Below are 16493 nucleotides of genomic sequence, written 5' to 3'. Positions count from 1 at the left end.
TGGTGTGAGTTTGGGTTTTGTGGAGGTCCTGGGAAAAACGTATGCACGCAATTGTGACGAAAAGTAGCCTATTGCGCAATGGGGTGTAGTGACTATGTTTGTGGAAAATTTCAGCCAAATCGGTGGAGCGCGTTTTGCGTGATTGACTAACAAACATCCGAAAAGCCAAAGCCACAAACATCCAAACTCACAAACTTTCACATTTATAATATTAATAGGATATATATATATAATATATATATATCTATCTATATATATATATATATATATATATATATATATATATATATATATATATATATATATATCCTATTAATATTATAAATGTGAAAGTTTGTGGGTTTGTGTGTTTGGATGTTTGCATGTTCGGATGTTTGTTCCTCAATCACGGAAAAACCGCTCCACCGATTTGGCTGAAATTTTCCACAAACATAGTTAATACACCCGATTAAACAATAGGCTACTTTTCGTCACAATAGCGCACATACGTTTGTGCCAGGACCCCCACAAAACCCAAACTCACACCACCATCTCTGCAATCTCACACACTTTGGACCATAGCAAGCCACAAAATTTATATTGCCCTCTGCAGCCTCGCCCCTAACCCCACACAATCTCATATACATATACTTTACCACTTTGCCCCTCACCTTAACGATACTCCAGGAGGCTCTCTTTAACGCTCCGGAGCAGCCATGTTTGCCGACCCCCACCACTCTGACAATCCACGAGACCGCCCACCCATGTCAATACCCCTAGGCGGTCTAATAAATACAAAAAAAAAAGTTTAAAAAAAGTAAAAAAAAATATAAAAAAATAAATAAAAAGGATAAAAAATTCAAATCACCCCCCTTTCCCTAGAACACATATAAAAGTAGTTAAAAACTGTGAAACACATACATGTTAGGTATCCGCGTGTCCTAAATCGCCCGCTCTACAAAGTTATACAAATATTTTTACTGTACGGTAAACGCCGTAGCGGGAAAAATGGTCAAAAGTGCCAAACCGACATTTTTTCACTGTTTTGATTCTGCTAAAAATTTGAATAAAAAGTGATCAAAGCAATAACATTTCCCGAAAATGGTAGAACTACAAAGTACACCCGTTCCCGCAAAAAAAGACGCCCTATACATCCCCGTACACGCATGTATAAAAAAGTTACGGCTGTCAGAATATGGCGACTTTTCAAAAAATTATTTTTTAACACAGTTTTGGATTTTTTTTAAGGGGTCAAAATGTAAATAAAACCATATAAATTTGGTATCCCCGGAATCGTAACGAAACACAGAATACAGGGGACTTGTCATTTTGGTTGCATAGTGAACGCCGTAAAACCAAAGCCCGTAAGAAAGTCGCAGAAATGCATTTTTTCTTCAAATCCACCCCATTCTGAATTTTTTTCCCTGCTTCCCAGTACATTATATAGAATAATTAATGGTGGCATCATGAAGAAAAATTTGTCCCAGGAAAAATTAAGACCTCATATGGCTCTGGGAGCGGAGAAATAAAAAAGTTATGGGGTTTAGAAGGAGGGGAGTCAAAAACGAAAATCAAAAAATGCCATAGGCGGGAAAGGGTTAACTTCAAATACTTCTGTCCCAAAGTCACTATGTAAAGTTTCTCACAACACCGTATAGCAGCTCTAATACAAATTAACTTCAACACAAAAGTCTCACGTATTGTCTGAATTACAGCAAAAACAAGATACAAAGTTACATTTCATATCCCATCCCTTATACACAGTACGAAAACCTTACCCACACCTGTATATACCCACTGCTACAATCACCGCAGACGAAGTCGCGGGTACCAGCTAGTATATATATATATATATATATATATATATATATATATATATATATATAGCAGATACATAAGTGATAAGAATTAGACCTGTTTGATGAGGAAATTTTTTTTCCACTTTTCAGATAACCTCAGTGGATCTAATCCTGGGCAGTGAGACAGGCCGGTGTGTTATCCTGAACTGGAGGGGTGGTGGAGGAGATGCTGCCTCAGCTCAGGAAGCCATCCAGGCGGCTCGCTCCTTCAAACGCAGACCGAAGCTACCAGATTCAGAAGTGCACTGGGATGGCATCATAATCCAGGCCAGCACCATGTAAGAGATGAGCGCTGTATGAGTCGCATACTTATTTTGCTTCAACAGCGTGAAATTCATGTTTTGTTTTGTTTTTGCTATTTAGGGTCATTTCCCGAGTGCCTAAAGTTTCTGTGCATCTGCGTCACGAGCCACCCGCACTAAACAATGAAATGTACTGCCTGATGATTACCATACAGTCTCAGGAGGACACGGCCATCAGAGATGTGAAGCTCACTGCAGGACTTAAACCAGGTATTCATCTTCTTTTTCTTTAGTTATAGCTGGTACCCAACTTGGTATGGCTGTTCACATCTGGCACAAATTTCTGCAGTTGCTCCAGAAATCTGAATAAAATAACAGCCCAATTCAGATTTATGAAATGGATTTCCAGTCATAGAAATTGTTCTGCACTAAGTGTACCAAGTGTGAACATTGAAGTATATGGAGCAGAATTATTGTATTGTCAAAAGGGAAACCGGTCTTAGTTGCCAAAGCAACATATCAAAATATGTCTTTCATTTTCCCAGAGCAGAATAGAAAATGAAAGCTGCACTGTGATTGGTTGTAAAGGGTGACTAAGATGGTGTTGCTTTTAGCCAGCTTTAATAATTCTGCCCCTATAGGCCTAGCTGGTTTTTGTCAGCCTTTCACTAATCCAATGCATGGAAAGTACTTACAATTGTGGATGTGAATAAACAGTTAAATAATGGACAAAAAAAAAACACTTGGTAACACTTGCGTATGCAAATCTGTCAGTGTTTTTTTTAAGAGTACATCCATTTCCACAATTCAAAGAAAAAAGAATAACTTTACAATAATGAATTTATTTTTGTTTATATAGCGCCATTATATTCCTCAGCACTTTACAAATCATGTTCTTCACCTTATTACTTACATGTCACGTCAGTCTCACCAGCTCCTTGGCCACAGACTACAAACTGCTCGATGTTTACATCACAGTATTTTACATTTTTGTTTACATTAAAAAATCATGTCTGTGGAGAAAAATCTGAACATCTACTGAAAATCAAAGGTGAAGATATGCAGAGTTAATATAGACCACTTAGGCTTTATGAACAAAATAGAGAAAAAATCTCAGTCAGCCAATATACTATTAAACATCTGAGTCATTTTGTAGACAAGTGTTCTGATAAGGCGTAAGGCTAAGGCCCCCTATCGCGAGCCGCAGCCACAATTATACCTATACGGAAACCACTTGCATTTCCTTAGGTATTATTGACATGCTGCGATTTACAAAAACACAACGTTTTTTTAAATCGGAGCATGTTCGCTGCGGATATTTTTCTGCAGTGTATCAATAGGATTAGCCAGTATCCCATTCACTTTGCAGGTAGTGTAAAACACTGAGGACAATATGTATGAATACTTAGCTATTGGAGCATTACTATTACACTTGTCACAAGAATGTATCACTGTCATTGTCTGCACAGTATCATCGCCCTATTGAGAAAGAAAATGGTAACGCCATGTTGGTAATTTCTTTATACATTTGCAGGAATTGCAGGCAACTGCATAACTTTTACTGTCTTTTACTGTTCTCTTGTGCTGTATAGCTAAGGCCATGTTCACACAGTTAAGATGAGATGCATTTTATTTGTAATCCTAAACTAAGATGAGGTCCTAAGTAGAGATAAGCGAGTAGTACTCGATCAAGTAGGTATTCGATCGAATACTACGGTATTCGAAATACTCGTACTCAATCGAGTACCACTCGAATGCTATACAGTCGGCCAATCAACGCTGGTTCTTCTCCTACCTTTAGAAGTCTTCTCCATGCAGCTTCCCCGCGGCGTCTTCCGGCTCTTCATGCACTCTGCCAGGCATCGGGCCTGGGCAGAGCCGACTGCACATGTCTGCTTGTAGTGCGGGCACGCGCAGTCGGCTCTGCCCAGGCCCGATGCCTGGCAAAGTGAATGAAGAGCCAGAAGACGCCGCGGGGACGCTGCACGGAGAAGACTTCTCGGAGGATCCAGCCCGACCCTCACTCGTGGACTTGGTAAGTATAATTTGATCGAATGTTGCCTACGCTTGAAACGAGCATTTTCCCCCCATAGACTATAATAGGGTTCGACGTTCGATTCGAGTAGTCGAATATTGAGGGGCTACTCGAAACGAATGTCGAACCTCGAACATTTTACTGTTCGCTCATCTCTAGTCCTAAGTAAAGGATTTATTTTTTTTTTAATATGTCAGACTTCACTGACAAAAGTTTATGTTTTTGAGTACAAAAAGATCAGGTAGTTAAAATCAGAATGCCGATCCTTACCTTCCGTCAGGGGAGAGGTAAGAGACCCCCCATACACATTAGATGGTCGGCTAAGCCCATGGAGATCAGCCACTTCAGCCCATATATATCTATGGCCAGACTATACATATCTAATTTATTTAGTTTTCTTCAAAGTTTAGCAGCCTGAATTCTAACTTAGAATTTAGTCCTGACAAGAGCGGCTTCATTCACCTTATCTGACCCCACACCATGGTATATATTGTGTAATAACCCAGAAGAACAATGTTTCTCACAGGGCAAGATGCCAATCTCACACAGAAGACTCTGGTTACGCTTCAAGGAACAGAAATGTGCGATGACTCAAGCCCGGCTCTGCTTACTGACATCCCCATAGGAAACCTGCAACCTGGAGAAAAGGTGCCTGCATGACCTTTCTGCTGTATACCGAGGCTGTGTGTATTCTTGGAGGAAGCACACAGCTCTGTTACAGGAAGGCAAATATGGATCACTCTTACCTAATGTATACTGATGTAATACAGCCGCCATGTATTTATATAGGGATTTGGACGCTTGCTGGTTGCTGTGTACAGTGCAGTTGTTTTTAGAAATGGCTTGTTTACTGTCATTTATATATTTCCTTAAAGTGTAACGCTCATTTTATTTTATTTTTTTAGCTATTGTGTCAGGGCTGTTGGGTGAATATTTTTTGTAATATACTTAATTACCGTAACCTATCTATCTTCTTTTAAAAGAAAACAGGCTGTAAAATTCTCTCTAGCAACCCCTAGCTAGTATGTAGAGCTGTAGCATTGCCAAAAGGGGATGGTCGCTACAAACGACTGTATCTGCAGTTTTATACAGCCTATCAAAATGGTTCTGGTGTCACAGGAATGCTGAGATGCTACAAAGTATTGGCTATAAAGTAACCTGAGATATCACTAGTTGGGAATTTGTGCTTTATATGCAGCAGTTCATGTCCTATAACCCACTGTATATTTTACTAGTGACATCTCTTCTTATAGCTAAAGCTAAACATGTGAAAGCAAAGAATCTCAGTTTTGAAGTGATATCAGAACCATTTTTTCTCGGTTTATAAAACCAGAGATAGATCCACCTCTCTTTGGTAAGTGGTTCGGCTCTACATGCTGCATTAAGTACATGTGTACGGACAGAGTCTCCCTGGCAGCGCTTGGGTAAAGCATTGCTATCGGGAACTTTACAACCTGTTTTCTATTAAAAGAACTGTACATAGGTTAATAATGTAGATTGCAAAAAACAAAACAACAACAACCCCCCCAACACCAAAGCAAAAAAATGGGAGTTACACTTCCAGAAATAAAGCGTATATTAATTGGATTATTTGTTATAGCTCTGCTAGTTCTTGTGTAATAATCTAAACTAATTGAAGTCTATAACATGATCCACATTAATGTTGTATTACCATATATATTAGTGACTGCAGTGTATTGTACAGGTCACATAAATATGATTATTTTGTCATTTACATGTACAATATTGTATTAGACTTCCATATATTCCATATATTATACTTGTGTATATTCATTCTATTATGTAACCACTAGGTGGCACTAGTTTATTTATATTTGTTAGATATCACCTGCATCTTTTTTTTTTTTTCCTCAATTTTGCTATGCTAGCCCCCATTTTTCCCATACAGCGCCGCACCTCCCATGAGGCTACCTGAAGCGACCGCTTCAGGCAGCGCTATGCCAGGGCCCCAGGGAGGGCGGCATTTTTGCTTACCTAAGCCAGTCCAGGACAAGCTGTCCTGGACTGGCTTAGCACCGAGTGGTGGATTGGGGAGGCTGCTGGAGCAGCGCTGCTCCAGCAGCCTCCCCTCACGCTCTGGCAGAGAGCAGGTCCTCTCCATGCCTGCTCTCTGCCTGTGAACGCCGCTAAGCCCCACCCCCTTCGTCACGCCCCCTGACGGGCTGCTGTCTGTCGTTCGCCTCGGGCGGCGATAAGGGCAGATTCACCCCTGATCTCAGACCATGAGGGTATATTCACACTTCACTTTATTTGATGTAGATTTTGTCATACTTGCACTCAAACCTGTATATAAAATACACGTTCCCGTTGATTTCAGTGGGGATTTATACTGTTAGTGCATAAAGATCATTATTTTTTCATGTGCAAAATTGAATGCTATGTTGCAGAGCAGGTCGATTCTTGACGTGAAAACTGCTATGGGTTGTCACACTCAGGCTAATACGGTTTAACAAGGCTGTCCACATGTGGATTTTGGAGCATGTAAAACTGCAGCAGATGGGACACTCTTGGATTTCTGCATCCGATTCCACTGCAGATACATGTTTGATTAATCCAATGTGCATACAGTATTTAGAATCATGTGAACATGCCCTTATGTCACTTCCATAGAATACTTTTGGAACTCAATAGAATTAAATGAATGACCGCTTGTTTGGGTTTGTTACAAATGTTCTCTATTGACCTCATGTGAACTTATCCTAGTAATAATCATTGATATCATATATATTGGTTTTTTTTGTGCATGAGCATTTACAATAATATACCATATTTGCCTTGAAAACTCCCAGTCCCTTACAGATAAGGACATTACATAAAAACTATCTTTTCGCATGCAGTGTGTGTATATATCCCAATCTAGTAACTGTTGTGTCTTGCTATTTTTGTAGCTGGATATGCCCTTGTACATTCGCTGCAGTACTGTTGGGACACGTGTGTTTCTGGTTTATGTTTCATACCTGATAGATACTTCTGTTGATGGCAAAGAGATTGTCTGCAGATGTCACAGGGTAAGCTAATACTCTTATATTGTGAAATCGACGTCTAATATTATAATGTCATGCCTAAGTTGCTTAAGCTGGAAACCACCAAATGTTTTTTTGCTATAGATTACCTAATAGATTTGTAGCAGTTCATGATGGTCTTGTCCTATTGACTCTTCGATTCTCTTTCAGGATGAGACTGTAACCATTGAGACTGTGTATCCCTTTGATGTTGCTGTGAAGTTTGTCTCTATAAAGGTCTGTATTACAGTGTGGTACCCTGTATTGGGTGGATATATTAGTCTTGGGTGTTGTTAAAGAGGACCTTTCATGTCCTCGGGCACGTGAAGTATTATATACCACTAGAAAGCCGACAGTGCACTCAATTTGGCGCACTGTTGCTTTTCACATTATGTGCCCTGGGGGAAGAGCTATTGGTGCAGTTACCGGTATCTCTTCACTGTCAGAAGGGTGTTCCTGACAGTCTAGCCCGGCTATGAGGAACGCCCCTCCTAACAGTACTCGTCCATAGCCCTGCACTGTCAGAGGGGGCGTTCCTTACCAACCAGCCATGACACTAAGCTGGGAAGAGCATTATGGCTGGGTGGTACAGACAGTACAGAGCTATGGATGAGTACTGTCAGGAGGGGTGTTTCTCACAGTCGGTCTAGACTGTCAGGAATGCCTTCTGACAGTGAAGAGATACTGGTAACTGCACCGATATCTCTTACCAAGAGGGACATAACAGGAAAACCAACAGTGCACTGAATTCAGTGCACTGTGTGCTTTCTAGCGGTATATAAAACCGCATGTGCCCGAGGACGTTAAAGGTCCTATTTAAGGAAAATAACCACATTTTAATTTAAAGGAATCCATTACATGTCACCATCTGTGGTGGTCTCAGACACGCTGAATTTGGCGTTCTGTCTGGTGTAACTGGTGTTTATGATTTTATGAGCTGCAGCCTTCTAGTCCTCTCATTTCAACGCACAAGTGCAAAGTGCTGCCAATTGACAGCTTTTTCCCTATTACTTTACAAATTTAAAAGGTGTCACTTAGGCTAGAGGGCATGGTTAGCCCATAACTCCTGAATACCAAGTACTCAGCACATGCTTTACTTTCAATGCTACAACAAAAAAAATGTACTGTATGTTTCTCTAAAACTGCACCACTTTAGTCACTACCTTATAATGCTCTCTGTGGCGAGAAACCCTTTATTCTGGGCATAAATTCTTGACTAACTAGAATATTTTGCTTGATGAAACATGGTATCTGTACAAAATAAAGAAATGAGTATTTGCAAAGATGTTTTACATGCTGTGCACCATAACACATAATGTAAAGTGAACCTCCAAGTGTAAAGCCGGGATGTAGTGTTCGGAAATGTAATTTTTTCATCCTGTAGCCAAGCTTACAGCAAAGATATAAGTCCATTATATGTTCTTGTCTAATGGTATTTTGTACCCTGGCAGTTTGAGCATTTAGACCGTGTCTACACCGACATCCCATTTTTGTTAATGACGGATATTCTAAGCGCTTCTCCGTGGGCTCTTACCATCCTTTCCAGCCAACTGCAGCTTTCTTCATTCGTCACCCCAGTGGATCAGCTAGAGTCGCATGTGGAGAGCGGTGAGTTAATGTTCATTAATAATCTGTACTAAGAGGGGCATCGTGGTGGCTCAGTGGTTAGCACTGAGTCCTGGGTTTGAATCCCGCCAGGAACAACATCTGCAAGGAGTTTGTATGTTCTCCCCATGTTTGCATGTATTTCCTCCCATTCTACAAAGATATACTGATAGGAGAAAAAAATGTACATTGTGATCCCTATATGAGGCTCACAATCTACAAAAATAATAATAATAATCTGTACTAAGAAGTGCCCTATAACGGTGATTTGGGGTCATAGAGGTGGGTTCATTCTATTAGAGACAGCATTCAAAAACCATCTTTCATCCTGCAGTCGCTAGTGTGTCTAGTAGGTCATTTATTTCATAGCCTTCGGTGGCAAAACACAATGATAAGACTTCCCCTGACAATAATAACCATTGGAGAGACCACCCATATCCTCTAAAAGAAACAATCTAGACACGATCCAATGTGTTACAGTCAAGCTATTTAAAAACATGGGTGCTATCATACATACCTGAAATATACCCATAAAGCATAGAGTATATACAGTACATCTTTAGATTTATTCATTAAAAGGGTTGTTCAGGAATTGGAGCAACTGGTGGGAGGTCAAAAATAAAATGAGTGTCAGGGCTTCCATTACTGATTCCGCATTAATGGAAGCCCCTGATACTCATGTGCCCGCTTAGGCAAATCACTAGTAAGGAACCAGGGACATATGTGAGTAACATCAACCGTCCCTCTGGACTGTTGAGGCCATTGATCAGCAGTGACATGTGAGAACTTTCGGTAATGCAGTCCTGAAAGGGTATTGGCAGCAGACAACAGACTGCTGGGGACACGTGAAAATGCTTTGTATTTTATTTTACACCTCCCCAACTGGTCAACCCATTTAACTTGATCCAGATTGTTTAATTATTTATTATTTTTGATATTAATATCAGTCTTCTACTTTGAATGTATGAGGAATATTATACATGAGCACCAGAGTCATTTGTCTTGTATGTTTACCAGTTGTGTTACAGACTGGAGAGAGTGCCAGTGAATGCTTCTGTCTTCGCTGCCCGCCCATAGCCAATCCTCAAACTGGTGTGGCCACTGGTAGCTATATTATTTCTTGGAAGAGGTAAGAGAAGCCTTACACGGTACTGTAAAGACTAGTATGTATGAAAATTTGCTGCACATTTATCTATAACTTCCTATCTGATCGATCAATTGCAGATTTGTTACATAGCACTACAGTCTACTCCATGAATATGTCTGCACCTTTCATCGAACAATCCTCAACAATTGTACTATCATTCTTCCATTATCATTTACCCATATCCAATTAGTTATACAGTACCAATATATGTCACCTATTGTGATCTTTAACATGAGTGCTTATGATCATTGAGATCATGATCTGATCCCTGATGCATGTTCTACAACTATGGTAGTTTCATAAGAAACTATTTACTCTATCAGCATTATAGGACTGTAGGAGGAGCGCATGTACTGTAGTCCTTCCAAAGATGCTCAATAGGATTTAGGTCAGGGCTCATAGAAGGCCACTTCAGAATAGTCCAATATTTTCCTCTTAGCTATTCTTGGGTGTTTTTAGCTGTGTGTTTTGGGTCATTATCCCGTTACAAGACCCATGACCTGCAACTGAGACCAATCTTTCTGACACTGGGCAGCACATTTCTCTCTAGAATCCCTTGATAGTTTTGAGATTTCATTGTACCCTGCACAGATTCAAGACACCCTGTGCCAGATGCTGCGAAGCAGCCCCAGAACATAACAGAGCCTCCTCCATGTTTCACAGTAGGGACAGTGTTCTTTTCAAGATATGCTTCATTTTTCCATCAGTGACCATAGAGCTGATGTGCCTTGCCAAAAAGTTTGATTTTTGTCTCATCTGTCCATAGGACATTCTCCCTGAAGCTTTGTGGCTTGTCAACATGTAGTTTGGTTATTATTACTTTTGTCAGATTCAAGTTATTTCTGTGACCATTGTGAGTTTCTTTCATTAAATGAGGGGGAACAACAATTTTGTCCATGTGTGTATGATGCTGTTTCTCTTATTGGGCTTGCCAGAATAAATCCTTCACTGATCTTCTGATTACAAGACATATTGTTTTCTGTTTCTTTAAGGAGCTCCACTGCAGAAAATGTGCCAGTTGTGAAGACAGTGGTTACATTGCCCCATGTTATGGTTGAGAGTATTCCACTCCACATCCGAGCAGGTAAATCAGTGATGTCAATTGCGGACTGAAATTAGAGTATTACTCACAGGACTAAATAACTGGCCATCAAATGTTTGACTCTCTTTCAACACTTTTAAGGGGTAAAGAGCTGAATCCTGCTTTTCATACTGAAGGCCCCCAGAGCTGCTGGGACTCCTTACAGCTGAGCAGGGACTCCTGCAGAGCAAAGATTACCCCCCCCCCCTCCCCTGCTAACCTGGCTGTCTGGACTTTTACAAAGCAGAGATCTCACTCCCCATCTATTTAACTTTTATATGTAACTTTTATTCTATTCTATTTTGGGTTTCAAACAGGTACATAGAGATATATCTCTACAGTCTAGTACATTGTAGGTTTTTGGTGCATTCATATTTTGTTTGTCGTTACCTGCAGAAACCAGCGGATCCCATAGACTATAATGGGGTCTGCTCTGGTTTCCACCAAAAAAAATGCTTGCAGGACTGTTCTCTCCACATTATTCAAGTGGATTCAGAGACAGAATCCAGGTGCAAGTGTGAACGTAGCCTTAAATGAGCTCTTTTAGTTCTGTAGTATATTTGGCTTTGCATTCAGTAAGAGTTTTTTTTCTCTACACCCTTTTACACCCATTTATCTATTGGGGTCAGAAGGGGTGATGTGTCTCATTAGAAAGAAACCATATAGGGGCCTAATAGACCATGCATGCCCTTTCAGAAGTTGGCTGTAAGAGCAAGTTCCTCTTTTCCTCCAGTGAGATTTTATTCGCATATTCCTTACCCATTCATCTATCTGATAATCCAGAATTTGTGATAATCCCTTGTTTGTTTTCAGCATTGTATCGTATGATAATCTAGAATTTCACAAAACCAAAAGACAGAGCAGCAGGAACCAATTGTAAGACAGATAATCATAATGGCAGCTTTGTCTATTTTACATGAATACACTCACCGGCCACTTTATTAGGTACACCTGTCCAACTGCTCGTTAACACTTAATTTCTAATCAGCCAATCACATGGCGGCAACTCAGTGCATTTAGGCATGTAGACATGGTCAAGACAATCTCTTGCAGTTCAAACCGAGCATCAGTATGGGGAAGAAAGGTGATTTGAGTGCCTTTGAACGTGGCATGGTTGTTGGTGCCAGAAGGGCTGGTCTGAGTATTTCAGAAACTGCTGATCTACTGGGATTTTCACGCACAACCATCTCTAGGGTTTACAGAGAATGGTCCGAAAAAGAAAAAACATCCAGTGAGCGGCAGTTCTGTGGGCGGAAATGCGTTGTTGATGCCAGAGGTCAGAGGAGAATGGCCAGACTGGTTCGAGCTGATAGAAAGGCAACAGTGACTCAAATAGCCACCCGTTACAACCAAGGTAGCCAGAAGAGCATCTCTGAACGCACAGTACGTCGAACTTTGAGGCAGATGGGCTACAGCAGCAGAAGACCACACCGGGTGCCACTCCTTTCAGCTAAGAACAGAAAACTGAGGCTACAATTTGCACAAGCTCATCGAAATTGGACAATTGAAGATTGGACAAACGTTGCCTGGTCTGATGAGTCTCGATTTCTGCTGCGACATTCAGATGGTAGGGTCAGAATTTGGCGTCAACAACATGAAAGCATGGATCCATCCTGCCTTGTATCAACGGTTCAGGCTGGTGGTGGTGGTGTCATGGTGTGGGGAATATTTTCTTGGCACTCTTTGGGCCCCTTGGTACCAATTGAGCATCGTTGCAACACCAAAGCCTACCTGAATATTGTTGCTGACCATGTCCATCCCTTTATGACCACAATGTACCCAACATCTGATGGCTACTTTCAGCAGGATAATGCGCCATGTCATAAAGCTGGAATCATCTCAGACTGGTTTCTTGAACATGACAATGAGTTCACTGTACTCCAATGGCCTCCACAGTCACCAGATCTCAATCCAATAGAGCATCTTTGGGATGTGGTGGAACGGGAGATTCGCATCATGGATGTGCAGCCGACAAATCTGCGGCAACTGTGTGATGCCATCATGTCAATATGGACCAAAATCTCTGAGGAATGCTTCCAGCACCTTGTTGAATCTATGCCACGAAGAATTGAGGCAGTTCTGAAGGCAAAAGGGGGTCCAACCCGTTACTAGCATGGTGTACCTAATAAAGTGGCCGGTGAGTGTATATTGTACTTTTACAAAGCATTGTTATATTTGTCTTTAATCTTCCAATAATCCATATTATGTGACACCAGATCAGTGTCCTATTAATAGCTTTTGATTTTCATACAGTATCTGTGAAATGATGAAGATACGTGCACCTATATGTGCCAAATTTGCAAATCCTTCAGCCCCTGAGAGCAGGTCTTTATAGCATATGCTAATATATGGATGTTTTATACAGGAAATGTATAGAATATGGGACAAGAGCAAGCAAGAACCAAAACCATGTACTGTCAGAAAAGTAGATATGTATAGCGTGATTTACTAACCTTCTGAACATATGATACACTTTATTAGCTTTACCATTACAATTGTTTGTTTTACCTTTTGCAGATCTGCCTTCCTTTGGAAGGGTACGGGAATCTCTTCCAGTCAAGTATCATCTACAGAATAAGACCAATTTGGTTCAAGACATCGAAATTGCAGTGGAGCCAAGTGACGCCTTTATGTTTTCTGGACTCAAGCAGGTAGACATTATGGAACACCTTTTATATACCACTAGAAAGTTGTCAGTGCATTGAATTCAGTGTCCTGTTGGCTTTCCCATTATGTGCCCCGGTACTGGAGATATCGGTGACGTTACTGATGTCTGCCCACTGTCATAAGGGTGTTCCTGACAGTCTGGCTGAGCTGTGAGGAACGCTCCCCCTGACATTACTCATCCATAGCTCTGTACTGTCAGAGGGGGGCATTCCTTACCACCCAGCCATGACGCTAAGCTGTGAAGAACGCCCCCCCCCAGTACTAGTCTATGGACAAGTACAGTCAGAGGGCGGGCGTTCCTCAAATATAGAATCAACACAATCTACTAATGGTAACAAACATACAAATAGCCTGTAGTATGTTGTTGTCAATTTACACTTTTGTGTGTTTCCTCTTTTTTCATAATTTTTTTTTTTTTCCTCTCATACTGTAGATCCGATTACAGATCCTACCCGGCTCTGAGCAAGAGATGTTGTATAACTTTTATCCCTTGATGGCAGGATACCAACAGCTTCCATCTCTCAATATTAATGTATTAAGATTCCCTAACTACACCAGTCATATGCTGAAGCGTTTCTTACCTACACACGTATTTGTGAAGGTAAGGTCATTTATTTCCTGTTCCTTTTCAGACAAATCGCTTCCCCTATTTGTCTTCTATTGGTTTTCCAGGTGGTATTTCTCTGTCACCTTCTGATGGGTCCAGTAGAATCAAGGCCCATTTCCTTATGTAGTTTGGGAATGTGGCCTTTTTGTCAGAACTTTGGTGCAGATTTTTCAAAAAATTGTGATGGTGAGAAGCCTAAGCCTAAAGATTCAGTATTGACTTTTTATATATACATATAGTCTCAATCTCTGTGTGCCCCTGGTGTCTTTTTGTCTCCCCCCTCCCTCTTTCTCTTACCCCTGTTTTTCTCCTTCCTTGTCTGTTATTGGACTTGTATGCCCACTAGCATACTAGCCCACACTTGTTATGATGTTCTCACCATTGCCTGTATTCTGTACCGTGCATTTACCTTGTTTTTTTTTTTTTAATATGGAAAACTTAATAAAAAAAAACGATATATATATATATATATATATATATATATATATATATATATATATATATATATATATATATATATATATATACAGTTGCACCAGCTAAACAAGTGGTCATATTGCATTGTCTTTCAGCCACAAGGACGTCGTGTTGATGATGACTCTATTGAAGCTGCGTGAGGAGGAGAATCCCGTGCATTGGTCTACATCTTCTCAATCCACATGAATTCTTAGCGCAATATATTTTATTATTCTAAAACAAAACATGTTCTTAAATGTTTAGATCTTCAGCAGAATATACCAGGTTTTATCAGTACATTCCAGTTAGTACAGTATTGGATTGCAGATATCTACAACTGTGAACTAATAAATACTATTCCGCTGACAGCTATTCCAGCCAACTCCACAAACAAATACATGCTCGACAAGAGCGTGCACATGTTTTCATTGGGTTGAGGATAGTAAGCTACTGTTTTAAGGCAGTGAAGGGATCAACATGCCTGATCCTTGCTTCCCCTGTCTGCCGGCAGAGAGTCACAAGATTGCATACCCATCAGAGGTTGGGTTGACTTTTATATGTATAACCCACTATTATGTGTACAGAGCTATCCAGATTTAATCCTGACCTCAAATATTCTCATGCCATGTTTGGCAGCTGGTTGGAGGAAGCTACTTACCTACTTTGATATGCCCTGAGTCTTATACAATACAAAACTATCTAGTAAATGTGTATGATACCTGTAGTAGATACAATGACTGTATATCTGTATTAAATGGCAACATGTCCTATACTAATAATACACCAGACATATATAGTAATAGATTGATAAGTGTAAAGTTTTCAGCAAAATGTGTAACCTGCATCTGAGGAGCAGGAATGGAGAAGTCGTTGCTGGAATAACATTGAGCCAAGAAATAAAAGCACATATGTAAACCCTCAATGATATGGGGCGTTTGGAAACGATCATGTGCCCTTCATCTCTCTAAACCCCTGGCATCTGCATGTCTGTGTCTGTACACAAGTTCATGGTATATTTTAGGGATTGCCTAAGCTAGAAGGACTTATGCGGTTATTCACTTGTGACACCAGAACTTCTCCATTGGGTTGGATTTGGTTTAATTCCCATTGTGCACTGTAAATCTTATGTAAATAAAGAACCGGGTGTGAATCCATAACAGTTATCGAATGGTGTCTTATATGTAACTACTATTACGTCGTATGTGAATCGCAGAGTATGGATTTTGGTGCAGGAAAAGGAGCCACAATCAGTAAATAAAGTATTTTACAAAATGCTTTAATGGCAAATGCTGCTTGAAAGTTTAGCAGAGAAGTAAATGTTACTATACCCCTGTGAGTAGAAGTTCTAGCTGGAATTTCCATAGGGACAAGGGTTTGGCACTTGTCATTTACTGCTTGTGATGACTATTACAGTAATGGCTGCTCGGTGTGGCACACCCACATCTAGCCTGGATGAAAGACATATGGAACAGTAAATAGTGCCAAGCACCTGGCAGCATGGGGAGAGCACACAGTGCTAATAGATGTAGGAATAATAGCTTCACCTAATGCCTGAATAAATCTTTCTGTCAAACCTTGTCTAGCCGAGCTTAGTCAAAGGATCAAACATTGACCAAGATATTGATCTCTGCTTTGGATGTTGTAATCCAGTTGGAATCCAGTAGGTTATTATAGCTGTGTGTTTCCACAAGTCTCTTGGGTTGAATGTGCCATGACATTGCTAGAAGTGACAACATGAAAATACAATATAAAGTACTGCAGTGACAATCACATTAACTTGAAGAGTGGATGG

General features: G+C 40.5%; 1 protein-coding gene across 1 annotated transcript in view; it reads left to right on the top strand.

Moving 5' to 3' along the window:
- TRAPPC11 (trafficking protein particle complex subunit 11) overlaps nt 1-15854 on the top strand; it is a 37661-nt gene extending 21807 nt beyond the window's left edge. The window contains exons 20-30 of the mRNA XM_075259350.1: nt 1929-2116; nt 2202-2350; nt 4642-4763; nt 7025-7144; nt 7310-7375; nt 8590-8746; nt 9761-9872; nt 10883-10974; nt 13489-13622; nt 14072-14239; nt 14818-15854. Coding sequence (XP_075115451.1) covers nt 1929-2116; nt 2202-2350; nt 4642-4763; nt 7025-7144; nt 7310-7375; nt 8590-8746; nt 9761-9872; nt 10883-10974; nt 13489-13622; nt 14072-14239; nt 14818-14862 — 1353 coding nt within the window. The 3' untranslated portion in view covers nt 14863-15854. The remainder of the gene's footprint in view (nt 1-1928; nt 2117-2201; nt 2351-4641; nt 4764-7024; nt 7145-7309; nt 7376-8589; nt 8747-9760; nt 9873-10882; nt 10975-13488; nt 13623-14071; nt 14240-14817) is intronic.
- Nucleotides 15855-16493: the final 639 nt, after the last annotated feature.

This window comes from Leptodactylus fuscus, chromosome 1 (genome assembly GCF_031893055.1).
Source record: "Leptodactylus fuscus isolate aLepFus1 chromosome 1, aLepFus1.hap2, whole genome shotgun sequence".
Lineage (NCBI taxonomy): Eukaryota > Metazoa > Chordata > Amphibia > Anura > Leptodactylidae > Leptodactylus > Leptodactylus fuscus.
The sequence above is the reverse complement of the archived record's forward strand: the minus strand, read 5'-3'. Positions and strand labels throughout refer to the sequence as shown.